General features: G+C 33.7%; 1 protein-coding gene across 1 annotated transcript in view; it reads left to right on the forward strand.

The window, feature by feature from the left end:
* Nucleotides 1-21346, forward strand: part of tup (LIM1_Isl and LIM2_Isl domain-containing protein tup) — a 109139-nt gene that overhangs the window by 79891 nt on the left and 7902 nt on the right. Inside the window, exons 3-4 of the mRNA XM_085942909.1 lie at nt 1786-1916; nt 3609-3806. Coding sequence (XP_085799035.1) covers nt 1786-1916; nt 3609-3806 — 329 coding nt within the window. The remainder of the gene's footprint in view (nt 1-1785; nt 1917-3608; nt 3807-21346) is intronic.

Raw genomic sequence — 21346 nt, forward strand, 5'->3', positions numbered from 1 at the left:
CAGCTAATGCAGAACATCCCGTAGTAGGGATGCAGAACTAGTACCTATATATACTATAGTAGCTAATGCAAAACATCCCATCAATAGTAGTCAATCCAAATTCATCATCGTTCATTGACAAATGGATTCTATTATGGGCTCACATCCTGAAGCGGGTCCCCAGGCCAGGATCTTTAGCGGGCCCACCTACCTATCGCTGAGGTTAAGGGCAGTGTGGTACTCTAAAGTAGTGTTTCCTAAATTATACACGGGAGTTATCATTTATGTATATCAATCATATAGGTAACATATCAAATTGTAACGCACAACCATATATTTAAACTATTTAATAGCCCTGAAATAAATTAGCACCGCAGGCGACTTTTTTACTATTATAAAATTAGTCTTCAAACAGGTTTACAAACAACCTTTTATAGGATTGTTTTTCTATGTAGTTTATAACTAGCGGCCGTTTTATAAACTATGCATTTGCAATCTGCAAACCTGTGGCTACATTAATTGTGTTAAACTCTTCGCGCCTCCCTTTGCAACACTCCGCGCATCCCCAGGGAGGCGCGCCCCCTGGTTTGGAAATCGCTGCTATACGGTCTACGATTTAATTATATTCAATGTGAACATTAATTCAATTTTCATGGCCGATTTTGGCAAAATTCATGAATTCAAGAATGAAAACCTAACCTAACCTAACAAATAATCCAGTAAGTATATCGGCTATTTTCAGAATTTGTTTGCTGCTGGCTTCCTGTAAACCGACAAGAACCGTGTTTTATTTTAACCTGCTCTGTACAATACGACCCAAAGATGTTGGACGGTCTTTAATATACGACCTTAATATATTTCCGATACAACATTTCACGGTGAAGTGTGATACGGCAAACTGCAAACGTAAAAATTTCCGGACATCTCCCAACTCTGTGCAGCGCTTGAAATTGAATATTTTATGAACTGGAGCGCTCGATAATTTTTCGAAAATATTTACATATTTTTCTAATTATTGTATATTTATATTTTATAAAAACAAGTGTGTTAGACTTTTTGTTATATGACCAACCTACCTCAGATGGTCAACTTAATTTTTCCAGAAGACGTAGTGATAATCTTGGGAATTGAGAGAAACCGCGCTTCGAGCATTTCGAGTCCTCACCTTGTACCCATATGCACTTTTGCATGTACCTACCCACGAACTCATTTGTACATTTTATATATTTACCTACGAATTTTAGAACGAATTCATTCGGTTATAGTTACGCGGTCTGTGAAAAAATGTAAGATTTTTATTTATTTAGAAAAAGAGCATTATGGCATTACAGCGTTTAGCCAATGCATAATACAAATTATAAAAATGACATAATTACAAAGAACAACCAATAGGTATAACAAGAAAGTAGAAAAGAAAGAAAGTGCTTATGTACGTAGATATTAAAGTAAAATGATAAATAGTTACAATTATAATAATAAAAAGAATAAAGACTAATTTTTTCCATTTTCATTTCGGGTTGGAATTTTTAGTCGCTTTTTTTATATATAAGATAATAGGTATCTATATAAGTACATATTTACGTTCTCGATTTTTTTGTTACATTTAAAATAAGAATACCACAATTCTATATAGGTATTCACGTGATTCAACATTAATGTGTTTAACATAATAATATTATTGATTAGAACAACCGTTTGAAGAAGAAGATAAGCATCGACCCGGCGCACTTCGGCCACTAAGCCTTTGTAGGTGGCAACTCTAGTGATGAACGTTGTTTCTTATTCATGATTTCCAATTGTTTTCAGATTATTTGGTACAAAATGCGACAAATGTGGCGCGTCCTTCAGCAAAAACGACTTTGTCATGAGAGCGAAGACGAAGATCTACCACATAGACTGCTTCAGATGCTGTGCCTGCGCCAAACAACTAATACCTGGTAAGACAGCATTATTATGTCAATATAATATCACTTATACCCAATTTATTCACGGAAACCTTTCATATGATATTGAACATAATTCCTTATAGAATTTTTATATATTTTGTCGTAGTACAAATAAGTAGCCTGCATTTAGCCAACTTGGAGTCACATGAAGGTCAAAACCGTATTCTATGATAACCAAATATCGTTTGTTCAACACGTGCGTGCTACCTGTGCTCCTATATGGCTGTGAGGCATGGCATTTTTCCAAGTTTCAAAGGTCTCAGCTTTGAGAATCAAATTATTGATGTCTCTACCGAATCTTGGAAATACATGGAGGCCACGATAGCCCTCGGTGATTGAAGTGGACATGACGCTTCACGCGGCTGTGGGTAAGTGCGACACTGTACCCTTGTGGCACAACCTCGAGGGTTCCATCGCTATCGCCGACCCTCACTCACTTTGCAGCGTTGCTGCAAATGCGATCTATGCGCTGCAGGTCTCACATGGCGGAAAACGTGGAGATGGACTCAGGGAAGTGTCGCGACCTTATGCTTGCCTTATATCCCAATGCTGGGCGTGACAGGGTGAAGTAAATAGTAAAAATAACTGTCTTAATATACTGTACGAAATCATCTTCTTGGCTACGCATCCAGGCGCTGTTGTATACTAAATGGGAGGAGCTTATTAGTTTATAATGGAAGGGCGGTTAAAAATGGGCGGAGCATGTTAGTTCACAGTTTTAACATGTAGCCAAGAAGATGTTTTCGTACAGTAGGCAATATAAGTACCTACCTACTTTATTACGAACCAAACCACAATGGTTTAATTAAAATTAAGTCCAAAACACATTCATGCAAAGTGCTATGTATTCATTTTTATGTTTCTTAGAGAAGAATAAAGATAGGTACCTACTATAGTGCGAAAACATCTTCTTGGCTACGTGTTAAAACTGTGAACTAACATGCTCCGCCTATTTTTAACGGCACTTCTATTATAAACTAACAAGCTCCTACCATTTAGTTAGCCAACAGCGCCTAGAAGCGTAGCTAAGAAGATGTTTTCGCAGGGTCTAGGACGATTTAGCACCGGACAACTGGACGCCACGGAATTCGAAAATAAATAGACGTTAGGTACTTATAGGTACTTTAAAAAAATATATGTAATATTATTATTTATATTTAAATGATTATATTATGATTTAATAGTTGGTGAAAATGTAAATATGCAGACGTAAATAATGATTTAATCGTGCATATGTTTAAGTTCCAACGAAAAAAGAGTTTTTTTTATTTTATATAAAGCCTTAGGCATGGTGATTCTCAATTCGCAATAAAGAATACATTATGTTAAGAGTAAAATGAATTAAAACTACTAAGTAGTAGATAGAAACTGATTAAAATACCTCGTCTACGTTCTGTATACGTGTCTACGACAGTGCGGCGTCCAATTGTCTGGAGTCCAGTCGTCCCATTCCCGTTTTCGCACAGTAGAAGGAATTTCTTTATTTTATGTTTATACGTTGTTTATTTTAAAGTGTCATATATTTTCGGTTGAATTTGAGGAGAAGCTTTAATGCATATTTTTTTATCAAAATGATGCGCGGTGCAGTATGTTTTATTCGCGAAAATGTTTAATGAGCTTTCCAGTCATGAAGCTTTGAGGAAACTATGCCTATAACTTACTACTGTCCTTTGCAATTTTCAGGAGACGAATTCGCGTTACGGGACGGTGGGATGTTATACTGCAAAGAAGACCACGAAGCGGGGGGAGTGGACAGGGTGTCAGCGGGTGGAGGGGGAGGGACGGGAGGAGGATCAGGAGGGAGGGAATCTAATAACAATACAAGCCTTAGTAATAATAATCACTCTAGTGGGACGGGACAAGAACTAGCGTCAATGTCCGGTGAGCACCCTTACTTTATTGATTTTAATTAATAATTAGGTATCTACTAACACCACCACTTAATTTAGTGTTCAAACTTCACAATACTACTCATATTGAGTGTCGACTAGCTTTAGTAGAGATCGAGAGCCAGGCCTGGATTTATTATAGGGCGAAAGGGGCTATAGAACAGGGCAATCTAATTGGTAGGGGCCCCGGAGTATGAAGAATCATAAGGCGAAGTCAGTAGCTGCCTCTTGCATAAAGCTCGACAAAAACATAAGATCCATCAGTATAAGTTGTCAGCTGAGGAAGGGCGCCACATGCTAACATTTGATATAACATTCAATACTTTTTATACTATGATGAGCTTAGTTCTAAATTCGAACACCCGACGATTTATGATGGTATATCAGCTGTAGCCATTAATGGATATACAGATAGTCTGTGATTAGACTGATATAAACTTTAATGCATAATATTATGAGACAGACATAGAGAGCGAGAGAGAGAGACTAACAATATTTAGTGTGCACTATTTATGTCGAATCTTACAGCTTACATCCACCCTTCGCCAATGGTATGTACAGATTATGTACCCATTACCAGACCAATGAGTGATTTTTTTATGAAATTATGTACGAATCAAATCTTACCTTAAGAGCATACATAAGTGAAACGGAAAATAATTTTCAACAGTAGGTGGAACGAAATTTCGCAGTCGTCGCCAATCGAAGACTGACAGTCGAGGTGTGAGCACGTCGCTTGCACGAGCTTTTTTCACGAGCACTTGAAAAAGAAAACATGTCAATGAATATACTATTATTATTACGAATATAATAATAAACATAACATTAAAAGGACGCATGTTGAATTTGTATGACAAATTATATTTCGTTCGGCTCGCGTCATTTGCGCAATCCGTGCATCGCCTAGTCACGATATTTTTAGACCATGCCTCAGCTGAAGTATAGCTTTAATAATAAGCAATATTGTGCAATGATAAGCATTACTCGAAAAGCACGAAGAACATCGTAATTAAAAAAAATATAAATCAAAGCATGATGTTTAGTTTATAGTTAGTCCATCTATCTGTCTATTTCGCAAGTCTTATCTTATGACGTAATGATCATATCAAGGCAGGTAGTTAGGTCAGTGGGTACATTGCGCATGTGTGATTTATTTATAGTATTATCAAAAAGATAACAATATTTGGTTAAACGCTGTTTGAAGTATCGGTCTCTGTGATTCACACATAGTGAGAGTGATTCGATGAGTTACAAGTACTTATTCTATAATATTTATTTAGAGTTTCAAGTCGGGGAGATAAGAAAACAGAACATTTAACAAAGTCGTTTCTTTGAAGTATATCCGGCAAAAAAGATGTTTCGAAAATTCCAAGGAGTGTACAACAATATATTGAAGCCATAGTTATAAAAAAATACTTATGAACTGACAAAAATTCTAAATAATATCTACTATTTTACAACGTTTTTATTAGGTCGTATTCTTATTTGTCCGGTGGTTGTTTATCCGGTACAAATCTTGCAATCGATTTTTAACCAACTTCCCGACTAGCTAGACATTTGAAACTTTTAGAATATATTAGAACACGATGCCAATGCATTTTTTTAATACTATCCACCATCCATCCTTAAGTAGAATTGAATTCATTTTCAGTTAATTCTGTTTTGTATGAATAGTTATTTCGGAAGAAATCCGTAATCCAATCCACTATTATTTGTTGCTAGGGGTCTGGGGTCCTAGCAACTAAATTATTAATATATACGTGCGTGACTATGGAAATCAATATGAATGTCAAAATGACATTTCAGTATTATTTCTATCAAGTACAATTTTTTTTGATCGTTTAAGCTAGTCAAGTCAAGTTTATATGATTCAACAGAAAATTTAAAAACGTTGTATATAAAAAGTTCTTTTTATCTTTTAATTATTCTTAAGTTAAGTTTTCAGTTAAGTTATTATGGTGGTTACACGTAAATTGTACGTTTTACATGTCACCGTAGCACAGTTAGCCGTGAGCTTTCTTATCAGAAAGAGATTACCGTACTCGTATACTATACGGTCATCTATATAGCAGCGATATGAAAAATGTTCATGGAACATTGCAGACAATATTGTTCCAATTTTATTGGATCCCAACCTAATCTAACAAATAATTACAAGATAAAAAGAACTTTTTATATACCACGTTTTTAAATTTTCTGTTGAAACATATTAACTTGACAATTCTATGTATTAATAAAATAATATAGAATACTGAAATGTCATTTTGACATGTCATATTGATTTCCACAGTAACGCACGTATATATTAATAATTTAGTTGCTAGGACCGCCTAGTTTGCTCAGAACCAGCTATTTTTCAATTTAACTATCACGCTGTGAACGTTGTTGTGTACACAATGTTTTGTTTTTAAATAAATAAATAGGAAGTTTAAGTTACATATTTTAAATTATTTATGTTGCAGAGCATCTCTCAACTTAAAATTTACCGCACGCTACTGATGAGTACCTACTCAGAGCAGGAGAAAATGATTAAATCATTTTTTTTATAAATAAAATATATTTTTTTATAATATTGATATTGTATAGGTAGATTCGTACTATGAGTAGATGTATATTACAAGGCAGATACAATCAGCAAAAATAGCAACTATAAGTATTATTAGTTTATTTTTTTATCAAGTTTTTATTTAATCTTTCAATCAAGTAGTTACTTCAATGGTGATGCAACTTTTATTTTGAGAATTATTTTTATCCGTGCATTTTGCAAAACTGGTAGTAATTCGTCAGACTAACGTCTTATCTTTGACCTGATTCATTTAAAATTAATTTCATTCTCCTACCAACAAAACTATTAATTTACTCATCTCAAAATCAGTTGATTCGATTAAAATTAAACTGCGATGTTCTAAATTCAAATCAGAGTTACTTACAATTATTACTAATATCTAGTTTTTGCATGTTTTGTAATTTAATGAATATGTACAATTTTTTCTCATGCGTAATAAATAAAGCAACTGTCATAATATTTAATTATTATAAATTAATATGAATTCTACAATAGAAACATATACATATTATGAACAAGCAACATGGTCTAGTGAATTTATGGAGCCAAAACTCATACTGGATACGCTAACGTAAAATTATTAATATAATATTTTTGTGTATTAATTATCTTTCGTTATCTATAATAGATCGTCCTCTTTTTAGTATCACAAATATAATATTTAATAGAATAACTGTAAATTATTTTGTGGAGAGGTAACAAGCAGCAGTGGCGAAGGGTGGAGGTAGGCTGTTAAGATACACCATAAATATTGTATAGTGTACACTGAACTTTGTCGGTCATACGTTTTTGTTTACATTTAAATAAAACTACAAATTATTCACAGCTGATGATACTGATTAGTTTTTAATATTCAACTAAGCCCTGCGAAACCAAGCCATACCAGATAAAAGTAAAAAAATTCTTGTCTGTCTATAAATTATCTATAATTATGCAATTAAATCATACATAACTATGAATATTTTATAGATGGAATAATATTTTTAATCTATTATAGTTTGGTTTAGGCAGGGCTTAATGAATTTAAAAAAAAATTAACCAACAATACCTATGTGTAATATGTATTCTTAATCCAACGAAAACAAATAAGTATGAATGAAAAAGTGTGCAAAATTTTGTCGTATCACCAAAATATACCAAAACTTGGTTTGTTTAGGCAGGGCTTAATTGATTTTTAAAAACTTACCAATACAATCTGTAAATTATTGTAGTCTTAGTTCAATAAAAACAAATGCTTATGACTAATAAAGTTTAATGTGCACTATTTATGGCGGATCTTAACAGCCTACCTCCATCCTTCGCTACTGACAAGCGGTGACGTTCCGTTGGGTAAAGGTTAAGCAACCGATGCGGTGCATAGGGGTGGCACATTATAAAGGGCGGCAAATGAAGGAACGAATGCAAATTTACAACTTAATAATATTAAGTACTATTACAACCGTTGCCCTTAGGCTTCCTTTGTGACCAGAAACGACACTTGCAGATTTACTAAAAATAACAGTACCCTGTATCGAAGCGTCGCGCCGTCATTATAACCATTATTGATTAAAAATAATGCCTAAACGCTCTAAACCTTTGCGATCTCAGACTAAAAAAATATCATTACAGATGTGGTCAAGTTTCATGAAGAAGAAAAGCGACGCGGTCAAGACAGAACAAATTAATGTATCGCAAAAATAACATGTAGGAAGCCACTGTATTAGGTACTAAAGCAAATGTATTATCAAAAAAATCCCACTTTTGGAGAAAAAATATTTATAAATTAAATTTAGTATGTTTTAGTTAGTGCCTAATGTATCCATACAGCACATTTCTTAGACATCTGAGAATGTCATTGCATCTGAGTCATGAAAAGATGATAAAAAATAATGTATATAAAATGGGGCGGCATTTTGTCTAGGAATGTCACTGCATTAACGACTGAATGAAATAATATTACATTTGGAGTTGGAAAATTTAAGTTTATTCAAATAAGACCATCGCGAAATAGCATCTAGATCTGACTGCATCATGACACAGTATGATGAGATTTCCAAATGCCAGAAGAAGGTTAAAATAATAAGTATTTTAAAATTTGACTTTTTATAATGTTGTTGGGCGTAGAAGTGGCTGAAAACGCTCGAAAAAAAACTTGTGTGTAGATTGTCAAAAAAGCCGACAGTGAACAGGTGAACTAAGCGGTACTCGGGTTTGTAAACATTAACTGGTTGCTGTACTGGCAAACCGATCTGAAAAGGTTAACCCGCTTTTTGTAGGTTTGTTTTCAACTATACTTAAACGGAAAATTATTTTAGGGTTATCGGATGGTTTTTATAAAACTCAAAAAAATTCAGGGAATCTCAAGAGTCTAGACTCTCTCTAGACAAACATCAAATAAATATAGCAAAATATGAATATTTTATGGATAGATTATGGCCCCCACAAGGGGGGGCTGACAAAGCTCAAGCCTGGGGGCCTGGCGCGATGAGTTGACTAGTTAAGTGAGAACAACAGACACATCACATTCAATAGTGAAAAAGTCGCCTGCGGCGCTATTTCCCTTAAAGACTATAAACATTAAAAAAATATGTGGCTGTTCGATGCAATTTGATGTAATATGATGATTGATATAGGATTAAACTGATAATTCACGTGTAGAATTTTATTTTTAAATTATTTTAAGTGTATTTTCTAACTTGACGACGAGTGCCGACAACTCAATAAATGAACTGGATTTATTTAAAAATCACTAAAAATAGACAGAATAACCTCAACCCTGGGGTTCCGCGGAAACCATTTGAGGAACACTACTGTCGAAAATTACAGTGCACTTATCTTAGCGATAGGTAGGGGGTCCATCATACATCCAAGCCTGGGGGCCCACTTCAAGATGTGGGGGCAATGGGGTAGGTACAAGTTTAGTTACTAAATATTCAGAAGTTTTTTATAAGTCATGTTAAACAAAATATTATCATTTTTTTTCGTCAAAATATTAAAGAAATAAAAGCTCTGTTGGTATGTTTATTTATACTTACTTTTTCATAATTATATTTGAATAATTATATAGGTACCTACCTAGCCTGTTAAGATATTATTATAATTTCAAGTATGAAAGTGCAACACGACTTTCTGTGCTATTTTTTTTAGATCGTATGATCGTATGAGTAACTGGACAAAACAGAACATGATGTAACCATAACCGAGCATGAATAAACAGAGCATGATAAAACAGAACATGCGGAAACAGAACAGCCAGGGGAAATCTAAAACATTCATTTATGTCATATCTATGTGTTAATTAAATATTTATAAAACTTAAGTTTATAAACGAAATATATTATATAAATATTATTTACTATAATATATACTCACTGCATGTTCGCTATTCGGCGTAAAAACCTTAATGTATCTGCTTGATTTTGATAATCATGCACAACTCCACGGAAGTATTATTAAACTCATTATTTCGTTGTAGGTAACTAGTCACCCAAGCATTTTAAACACATTAGATTGATTAAAACGAGATATTCATACTTATTGAGGCTTTCCAACGAATAGCGATTAGGAATGCAAAAATTATTATAATTTGATTTTTTACGGCGTATTGAAAACCTGTGTTAAAAATCTATAAAACATTTATAGAGTAATATGACAATTTCAATATTAAATGCTATATCTATTTTTCCTGAAAGGTCGTAGTTCTATTTATTGCAGTTCTGTTTTGTCTGTAAACTTATGCGTGCACTCGAAAAAGAAATTATTACAATCAATACCTTTCGCAGTAAAAAAGTGACGATAAATAATTACAAGACAAAAAGAACTTTTTATACACAACGTTTTTAAATTTTCTGTTGAATCCATTGATATAAACTTGACTTGAGTAGCTTAAACGATCAAAAAAATTTTTACTTGATAGAAATAATACTGAAATGTCATTTTGACATATCATATTGATTTCCATAGTAACGCACGTATATATTATTAATTTATTGCTAGGACAATCCGCTTAGCAACCAATAATGGTGTCGAAATAACTTTTCATACAAAAACAAAAACAGAATTAACTGAAAATGAATTCAATTCTACTTAAAGATGGCTAAAAGTATTTAAAAATGCATTGGCATCGTGTTCTGATATATTCTAGAAGTTTCAAATGTCTAGCTAGTCGGGAAGTTAGTTAAAAATCGATTGCAAGATTTGTACCGGATAAACAACCACTGGACAAATAAGAATACGACCTAATAAAACGTTGTAAAATAACATTTAGTTTCGATTTATAGTAAGATAAAAATGGTTATTTGAAACATCATAACGATTGCCTAAATTCTTCCGTCTAAGTTCTAAGTGTTAACCCTATAACTGCCTGGGTACCTACTGACCGGAGTTCCAAAACGCCGACCACTTGAAGAGATGTTGTGGCCACGTATACATATTTATAGATTGTACACTCCACGATCGACTAAAAGCACGAATCGCGGTTGCCCCAAAGAAAACAAACACTTTAAAAAACTCTGATCTAGAGCGAAAGCTTTCTTTTAAAATTAGGGAAGATTGAGAAACTAGTCGTATACACACACCTGCGTTACCCAAATACGAACTGATAATCATTCTTTTAGTAGGCAGGAAGATGTATAATATACTTCATAACTTTGCACCCAGGCTCTAGGATGTAAATGATGTAGGTAATATATTCTAAAACTATGTTTTTTTTTACACATATTGTCTACATTTATATTAATACAATATTATATCATTTGATCTAATTTTATGAGAGGTAATCAGGCAAAGAGGTGTATCAGTGTAGTAAAAAGTGGAAAAAAAACTGCAAAGTTATAAAACGTACACTCTACGTAAATGGGAATTGAAATACCAAACGGGTAAGGAGTAACAGGTAACCGAACTCGAGTAAGTAAATAATCCGGGATAAACTAAAACACGTCTCAAAAATACGTTATACGTTGAATACTGACAACTGCTCTCGGTTTATGCATCGACGCTCATTTAATATTGGTGTATTACACACGCTATTGCACGTGCATAATACGTGTTTCATTTTTGCAGGACACTCACACGTTCAAAACCCTGCATCAAAATGTAGTGTATTGAATATTGCCTATCGGAATTCGACGTCAGTATTATTATTCGAATTGTCAGTATTCGACGTATGACGTATTCGTGACACGAATTTAAATTTATCCCGTATTCTACCTTACTCGAGATCGGTTGCCTGCTTCTCCTTACCCGTTAGGTACCTATTTCAGTTCCCTGCATTCGAAGTATGGGCATTATATTTAACTATTAGATATTAATATGTACTATCAATGATTAATGTCATTGTGTACTATCCTCGAAATTTAGTTTCGTATCACGGCGCATTCTCGTAATCAGGAATTATTCCAGATTCTATCCGGGATTTCTAAGTTTCGATTTTTTTCAATAAGTAGTTATAGATATTGATTAGCTGTTTTTAATTATTTAGATTTTTTTTGGCGCGCGTTTGTCACTGATAAAATCAGCGGCATCTTTCTTTTAAATGATAACAAAAAATCGAATTATTTCAAATCAATTCTTTTATCAATCCCCCACTTCAAGTAAGGTCATTGAAGAATATTGTTGACAATACAACAGTCGTTTCCAACAACGGGCATATCTGAAAATTATTTATAATTACACTACTTGTTGTAATCAAATTAATTATAGCGCCTGTATACGTGCATGGATTTACTGGCAGCAATAGTGCGTATTTTAGACTGTCGTGAAAATAAGGCCCGTTTCAGACGGGACGCCGGTGTCGCGCTCGTATATAATACATGAGGCCTTTGCATTCGAATAAAGGGGCCGTTGTATTATGTTTATGAACGCCCCAGAGCTAATGAGTCAACGCATAATTTCGCGTTATAAATTAAAACATAAAAGTGGCTGTGGTAATAAAAACAAGTGTATCTGTGGCTTGAGAATGTAGTGGCCGACGGAAAAGTGCACCGGACACGTATTGACTCATTAGCTCTGGGGCGTTCATAAACATAATACAAAGGCCTCCTTTATTAATACGAGCGCGACACCGGTGTCCCGTCTGAAACGGGCCCAACTGTTTATAGTTTACACGTAAAAGTACTGACTGTCTTTCCAATATCATTCTTCAAGAGTAAGCGAGACGCGATGTTGTCATTTTACGGTAATATTTGACAGGTAGAGTTGCCACTCCATAACATTGCACTCCGATGTAATATTATATTCTAAAAATATATTTTTTACATACTTATCTATTTATTTTCTTATTACTATATATTATATGAATGCATACAAGTGCATATCGTTTGACCTAATTTTATGTGAGGCATAAAAATCAGGCAACGAGATTAAAAATCAGTGTAGTCAAAAGTGCAAAAAGTGCAAAGTTATAAAGCGTATAGGTACTCTAGTGAAAATCGGTTAACCGCAAAATGAGTATAGTTTGTTTTTTTGCCAGCAGGTACGCCACTATCGTTCTACTGCGCAGGCGCAGATCGAAATAATCCCTACTGTCGCATGAAAATTCAGAAGCTTTCAAGATTCATGCATGTAACCTTGCAACTGCAGGATAATACATGTTTACCTATATATTTTCTTGTTATGGCCGCGGTAATACTTACTGTCAACAGTAAATCCATGCACGTGTAAACGGGGTATTATGCTTGTAATAATTAATAATGTTATGTGACTTACATTACCTAGCTATAATAAAAATACCTATTTATTAAAAAAAAATTGATTTAGGCCTCGCCGGCCTTTCCCACATGAATCTAGCAGCCCCGGTTATATGAATTAGAAAAATATAAAATATTACATTAGGTACAATTTTCTTAAACTAAGAAATACCTATGTACGTATGGAAGAAAAAAATAATATTCCTCGTTTCGCCTTCAAAACAAGCTATGTGCACACTTTTCATTTCATAAGGTTTTTGCAACATTAAAAAAAAAATACCACTTCGTTCCACAAAACTGTACCTACCTAGCAGCGACCTACCAGCGATGGTTTTATTTTATACAAGTGACGCAATCGATTCATCATAAGATTTAAAAGGGGACCTTGGAACAGTTCAAACCAAACAACTATTACATCACAAATTGAGTATAAAATATTATCCAAAGCATAAAAACTCCAAAGGGGCCTATATAGTAACTAGTCAGACAGATATGTACGTACTTGTAGACACGATAATAAACTTATTATGTGTCATCATCGCACTCATCGCTGACGACATGTTTTGTTGACCGCTGAGCATTTAATTACTTTTTAATAATTACGACATTTAAATAACATGCTAATTATATCGAATGGCCAATTAATTAGTGTACAACAGGCGTTCCGTCCGCGTGGACAGGATTAATGTAGGTATTAATAATTGCAGCTCTATTTATTTTGGACACTGCATTTACTACTGCAATAATGAATTAATGATTATTAACGTTGGAATACAACATGATTTACTAACTTTATAATTATAAGTAATCAATTAGATTCCACTATTTTAGGTGATGAATAGTTTACAACCGATGATTTAAAGCCCCGGCTTCTCAAACTTTCTTTGATGTTGCGCCGCCGCAAAAAGTTTTGTTCTTTTGCCGCGCTCTGATTTTGTGAATGTCGATTGTGTTCTGTGAAATATTATATTTTTTCAAGACGCCGACGTTGTTGTGTTTTCGATTGGAGATATTACAGATTACGCTTCAAGTGTCGTCGATACAGCTTAATCGGGTATCTACAAAAAGATATTCATGATAATAAAGCCGATACAATCGATTGTCATTCGGGCCTATACATAAATAATATCTGATATATTATTATTTAGATATGGATTATAAAATTTCAATGAGTAGGTAGGTAACTGGTGTTGATGTCAATTAATTGATATTTCCTCATAACTTATTATCGTGGCATCCCCTAGCTGTGGTCTGCCACCATCAGGAAGAGGCGAAACCCGGGTTTCAAAAACTGACAAAATGGAATCGTATCCGGTAATTTGTAGGTAAACAGTTCACCGCAGGACACTTATTCGTGCGCCACAGTAAGTGAAACATGAGTACGTGTAACATTTAATCAAATGACGAGTTCTTCGTTAAACATTTCACCGTTGAGTATATTTGTACGTATGCTACAACATGTGGAGATGTCTTTACTAGGTTAGGTTAGGTTAGGGTTAATCTAATTGGAACACTAGGTACTATTTGCAAACTATCGCCGCATTTTGTAAGATACGTACAAAATGTATTCCACGGTGAAATGTTCAACGAAGAACACGTCATTTGATAAAAATACGAACTCATGTTTCACGTACTGCGGCGCACGAATAAGTGTCCAACGATGAACTGCATATTATGTATAACTTACATGTAACCAAATAGAATAGCACAAAACTTAAATCAATATATCAAAGTATGTTTATGATTATTGGTTTTAATTGCCATGCGTTAAAAACTGCGGTCTCTGATTTCCCAATGCTAGGGATAATGAGAGCTACCTTTATAGAGGAAAATATTTTTCTCGATGAGTTATACATTTTTATAAATAAGGTGTAGGTATTTAATAAAAACATTTTTAAGTAGGTAGACAAACAAGAACGTTATCCGATTCCAATAAGTTTTAATTAATAATTATCAACATTAAAAATCGAGATGAAATTATAAATAGGTAGGTATATATACCTCAGTGGCAAAGACTCCATACTAGGCGATTATCTAAAGCCTACCTTCTTAAGAAAAATATTTTTTAATTGCATATTGACATATTTATATACTTAATCACTTCATTATTTTATGTTATATAAAAATAATTTATTTTGCCAACGAGAGATGTCGTATATGTAGGAATGTATTACAGTATTACACAGTTTACAAAACAACTGCAAAGGTATTAAAAAATATACCACAGCCGTAAATAAATAATAAACGCCGTGACGTCTCGACGTAAATAAATCTCCGATTATGTGTGAAATAATTCTGAATTTTTTTCGTATGGACTTTACGTCTCGTAACCTCAGCAAGTCTGCTGATTTGTACGAAATAAGGTAAGCTCCTATCGCAGAGCCTAAAACATTCGCGCATAATAATGTTGTCACGGCTGAGCACTTTGTCCAAAATCATTAATAATTAGATAAGTAATTAAAAAAAATAATTTCAACGGCTTTTAATCGAATATTAATAAATAAGTAGATAAGTATAGATTGTTTTTATAAATAAAAATTAATTTTATCTAATGATTTTTGATGGGTATAGGTACATGTTTTGAAAAATACGTAATTTAAACACATCGCTCATTTTTATGTCGTCAATGAGTTTTTGAAGTTTCATTGAATTAGTGTGTCGTTGTCATTTACTAGTGTGTACCTATTCATTAGTAGTAAATATCGTACTATTCTCGTAAGTATACCTGACAAGTGTGCTCTTTTTATCAGATCTCCACAGCCTACCTCTTTCCAAAAGTCACCTTTCGCCACTGATATACCTATGCCATATTATTATGGATAAGTCATTGTGAACATGGCTGTACCCCCAACATGTGTTCTGCGCTATAGTACCTACCTAATAACGTAATAACTCTGTGAATTTTGTATGAGGATGGCTTATGAAGGCGCGAAAATTGGCAACGGTCACTGACAAACGGATTTGTTTATTGTTTGATCACTTTAGTTTAAGCTTTTTAATCCGTACACTGTCCGGCTCGCGAAAGCTTCGAGGATTAAAAAACCACTCGCCCGATTGAGCCTTTGTGCATTTTAGGGGTTGATTATTGTGACCAGTGCATACAGTCAAGCTATTTAGAGAGGAGGCTAGGGGTTAATTTACTGTGACGAGACTCACAATTTTATTCTAGCGTAAGAATAATAGTTAATAATTAAGACTATACAATATTGACTTCCTGACAAAACAGGACACGTCAGTCTAAAGTTATTTTATAACATAATTATATACTAGTCACGGCCTTCGTTTCGTTTACAAAATGGCGTCATGTTTTCCCGGCAAAGCGTTAATTTTTTTCTGTTTTCTTTCTTTTTGTTTTTGATGTATCAATTCAAACAATTAGCGAAGAAGCATGACTGAAACGTTTACACATACATTAATATTAGGTATCTAGATACCCACCTGTATACATTGTTTCTATCGTGTTTACATAAAAATACTCAACAAAACTAAGATTTTTTAAAGTGACATATGTATAGTAGGTACTTATTTACCTACCTATACTTTATAAGCTCATATCTTTGTACTTTTTTGCATTGTTTAGTGTACTTACTGATTTTCAATTTATTTATTTTTAACATATTGTGGACATTACAAAGTATAAGTTTAGAATACTCATTTAGAAACAAAGAAATATAAAACAGTATTACATAAAAAAGAGATAGTTCAGTATTAATTATAGTTATTAAACAGTAGAAAAGTGTAAATACAAAAAATATAAATTAGATAGGTACAAGGAAGTACACAGGATGAGTTAAACAGACCCTATTTTAATAATTTATAAAACAACGTCCACCTATTATACTCATCCTCACGTAGGTGGAATATATCAACACCCGAAGCAATTTCGTTGAACATAGTTATCGCCCTCCCAATTGGCATTACCAGCACGTTCTGCACCTTGGGAGAATAAACAACTAATGCTTTCTATTTCTAAGATAGTTGATACGCCTCTTTGCCTGATTACCTCGCATAAAATTAAATCAAAGTGGTATTCACTTGAATTAATATAATAATATAGTAATAAATAAATAGATACTTAATATAATATGATAAAAATATAATATTTTAGAATATATATTGAGTACCTACCTAAGTACATCTGTTATGGATTATTTTAATATACCTAAACACCTTTTATATTTAAACTGATTTTATTAGAAGCTAATTATTAATTTAATACGTAATATTATATCCTATACCTAGTACCTCAGGTTAGAGAATGTAGATTATATTTTAGTCAATAACTTCTTACAGTATAGTTTGATACAGTGAATGCAATCGATGCATCTTTCTCTAATGCCGGGACCACACTGGCAACATGTCGCGCGACTTGTTTTCGGTGTGGACCCGGCATTAGATTGAATATAAACTCAATAATTGTAAAGCTATTTTAATTAGCTATATTATAATATATTACAAATATATTCTCATATGACAATATCCGTTAGAAGAAAGTTTGAAACAATAAGCGATAAATCAAACCTTTATCAAACGCATTTCCAAGACATTCATTGTACTGCATAGGTACTAAACTTGATAAGAATAATAAATTATGCTCAAAGTATTGCGGGGCTATAATACATTATAGTCATCGTTGAGTTGGATTGCAAAGTTATGAAGTGGTAACTCTACTAAAATATTCGTAATTATAGAGTGTGACTTTATATTGTTACCTATATTCCAAGTAAATTGCTTTTGTGTTTAAGTATTTACCCCTTATTTAGATTTAATGTCAGTTTTAGACGGCAGCCCCTGCAAACTTTAATCTAAATCAGGGGTAGTCAACCTTTTTATACCTACCGCTCACTTTTGTATTTAGTAACATTTTCTAACCGCCCACCGGTTCCACAGTAATGGTGATTTAAAAAGTAGGGAAATTACTTTACTTCATAAAATTTATAAAGCAGAGTTACAGCAAATTAAAACATATCATAATAATTACTTACCAAATAACTTATGCCAGACTGTCCCTAAGTTTAGCAAATAAATCTTTATAAAACAACTTACTGCAGTTAAATCTATCTTTTTATTTATACTTTGCATACATATAGATAAGCATGAAGTCTGATGAAATTACATTTAATTAATTAAGTTATTAATGAGATTCTTGAGGCTGATGTTGCGAAACTAAATACTGGATATCTGGCTCAATGTATGTGAGGAACAAACGAAGATCTCCGCTTTCGGAAATATTCAGGCGGTTTCTTTCTTTGGTCATAATATGATTAACAGCACTAAAGCTTGATTCCACAAGATATGAGGTAGGGAAACTAAACTTATGCGAGAGCGATACAAATAGTATATTTTCTAAAATTTAAATTCATGTGGAATTTTATGAAAACATAATGAAAATATTTTTAAAACCCCTACCGCCCATCATGAAAGCTGGAACGCCCACTAGTGGGCGGTAGGGACCAGGTTGACTACCCCTGATCTAAATGATAAACCGCTGCTGTTGAAACCAGAGCTAGAAATGAAACCGGAACCGGAACCGAACCATTTACCCCATGAACCCCCTAATTATTTTGGAACAGGAACCGAGACAAGAACCCCTGACAATTAAGTAGACAAAACTGAGGTCCTTATATTCTATATTTTTTGGTATACCTACTTAATAATCGTATTCTATTGTTATAATAACCGATGTAATGTTTTACAGAAGGTTTTTACCCAGTGACGTCCCTAGACAAAATTCCGCCCCTAGTCAGCGTCAAAATGCCACCCCATTATACAATATTTTTATTATCCTTTCATAACTTCAATATCTAAGAAATACATTATTAACAAAATATATACTTACCACAAAATTTAATTTAAATGTCATATCTACTTCAATAGACAATATTGTGAGTCCACGGTTTCAGTGGGTCTATTCTATACTTATCGAACACTAAATTGATAAATAGTATCAAACTTAGGGTAGGTTTGTATTAAAATATTAGCACTTATTGTAACAATTACACGAAGCTGGTTTTTATTGTTGCAATAAGTGCGATATTTTAACAGCAGCAAGATAGGTGCTGTTAAAATATAGCACTTATTGCAACAATAAAAACCAGCTTCGTGTAATTGTTACAATAAGTGCTAATATTTTGATACAAACCTACCCTAAGTTTGATAATATTTATCACTTTATCACTTTAGCGGTCGATAAGCATAGAATAGACCCACATATACATTTAAAAATACGCCTGACAACTTTCAAAACTCGCGAATGACTGGTAAAATATTTGGATAAATTAATTAGATATCTAAGTGTGTACCTACCTATAATTCAAATAATATAATTCGCAAATCTGCACGTGTCATTGCTGGTCATCAAGGAGTGATGTCCAAAGACAACGGAAGTAAACTAGACATCGCGAACCCGACGACAAAAATACAGTCTTGTTAAAGCTTTTATGCTAATTAATACATTTTGTTTCCAACCAGTGACGTCACTGTTTTTACCTACTAATGCAGTTGAATCCTACGGATTAAGGTGCCCATTAGGGCCGGATTTATCATAGCGACGAAATTGGTACCTAGTAGGGGTTTTGGAGCCGATAAATTTATTAAAAATCTCCGCTTCTCGACTCTTAGGCCCGTTTCAGACGGGACACCGCTGTCGCACTCCTATATAATAAGGAGTCCTTTGTATTCGAATGAAGGGGCCTTTGTATTATGTTTATGAACGCCCCAGAGCTAATGAGTCAATGCATAATTTCGCGTTATAAATTAGAACATAAAACTGGCTGCGGTAATAAAAACAAGTGTACCGGCGGTTTGAGAATGTAGCGGCCGACGGAAAAGTGTACAGGACACGAGTTGACTCATTAGTTCTAGGCGTTCAGAAATGTAATACAAGGGCCCATTTATTCGAATACAAAGGCCTCCTTTATTAATATGAGCGCGACACCGGTGTCCCGTCTGAAACGGGCCTTATGTAGATATTTTTATTAAACCAAATTTGAATTATTTGCAATGAAAAAGTGCCACCAGAAGGAAAAATATTTACAATGCACAAATATTTATATCAGGCACCAAAACAAATGCTTACTCATACAATAATCTTATTGTTATTTTATTATTGATAAAAGTGATACCTTTTCAGTTGTTATTTTTGCAACTTGAGAGCAATAAAATATAATATTTTCGCGGCTCGCACAAAGGAAACAATAATTAATAGTCTACGCATGCAGTGGAATTAAAATATTTGGAATCAGACTACATTCTCAAATTGCAATCTGTATGGCGGTTTTATAGTGCTTATACAATAATACCATGCTACACCTATATGCGTGGGTAGAAGTTGGAATGACACATCATAAGTGCATCTGAAAGCACCAAGGTATTTAAACTTAAATAGGTATTTACATTTTATATAATTTATCTGATTTTAACCGAATTTTGAAATTATTAGGCTCAGCGCCCGGTTGCATGTAAATTGTACAACATTTCACCGTGGCACAGTTCGCTGTGAGCTTTCTATCGGGAAGATAATAATATGACCGTATAGTCCGTATACTATACGCCATACGCCATACGGTATATAATTATATTAGCTGATTCAATATGAACATTAATTCAATTTTTATAGCTGATTTTGGCAAAATTCATGAATTCAATAATGAAAACATAACTCAACCTAACAAATAATCCTGTATATCGGCTATTTTCAAAATTTGTTTGCTGCTGACTTCCTGTAAAGTGTAAACCGACAAGAACCATGTTTTATTTAAAACATGAATTTTATGTCAGTACTGTACAACCCAAAGAGGTTGGACGGCCTTTAATATACGGCCATATATTTCCGATACAACATTTCACGGTGAAGTATGATACGGCAAACTGCATACGTACAAGTTTCCGAACACGTCAGCGCCCGTTACACCGTCTCGTGGTTGCGCTTTCTTGTGAATACGCCCGGAAAATTATTATAGTATCTACATACCTACTATTATATGAATACCGAATACCTATAATCAGTGACATCCCTAGGTAAAGTGCCACCCTTAACCAGACTTATAATGAGAGAGTCCCCTTTCATTTTTAGTTACATATTGTTTGCAAATTCGTTATGTACCTACTTACATATTACAACGTTTTTATTAGCTCGTATTCTTGTTTGTCCGGTGGTTGTTTGTCCAGTACAAATCTTGCAATTGATTTTTAACTAACTTCCCGACTAGCTAGACATTTGAAACTTTTAGAATATATCAGAACACGATGCCAATGCATTCTTTTAATACTTTTAGCCATCTTTCAGTAGAATTGATTTCA

This window comes from Rhyacophila brunnea, unplaced genomic scaffold, assembly GCF_057557595.1.
Source record: "Rhyacophila brunnea isolate RB1 unplaced genomic scaffold, BYU_Rbru_1.0 scaffold_15, whole genome shotgun sequence".
NCBI lineage: Eukaryota > Metazoa > Arthropoda > Insecta > Trichoptera > Rhyacophilidae > Rhyacophila > Rhyacophila brunnea.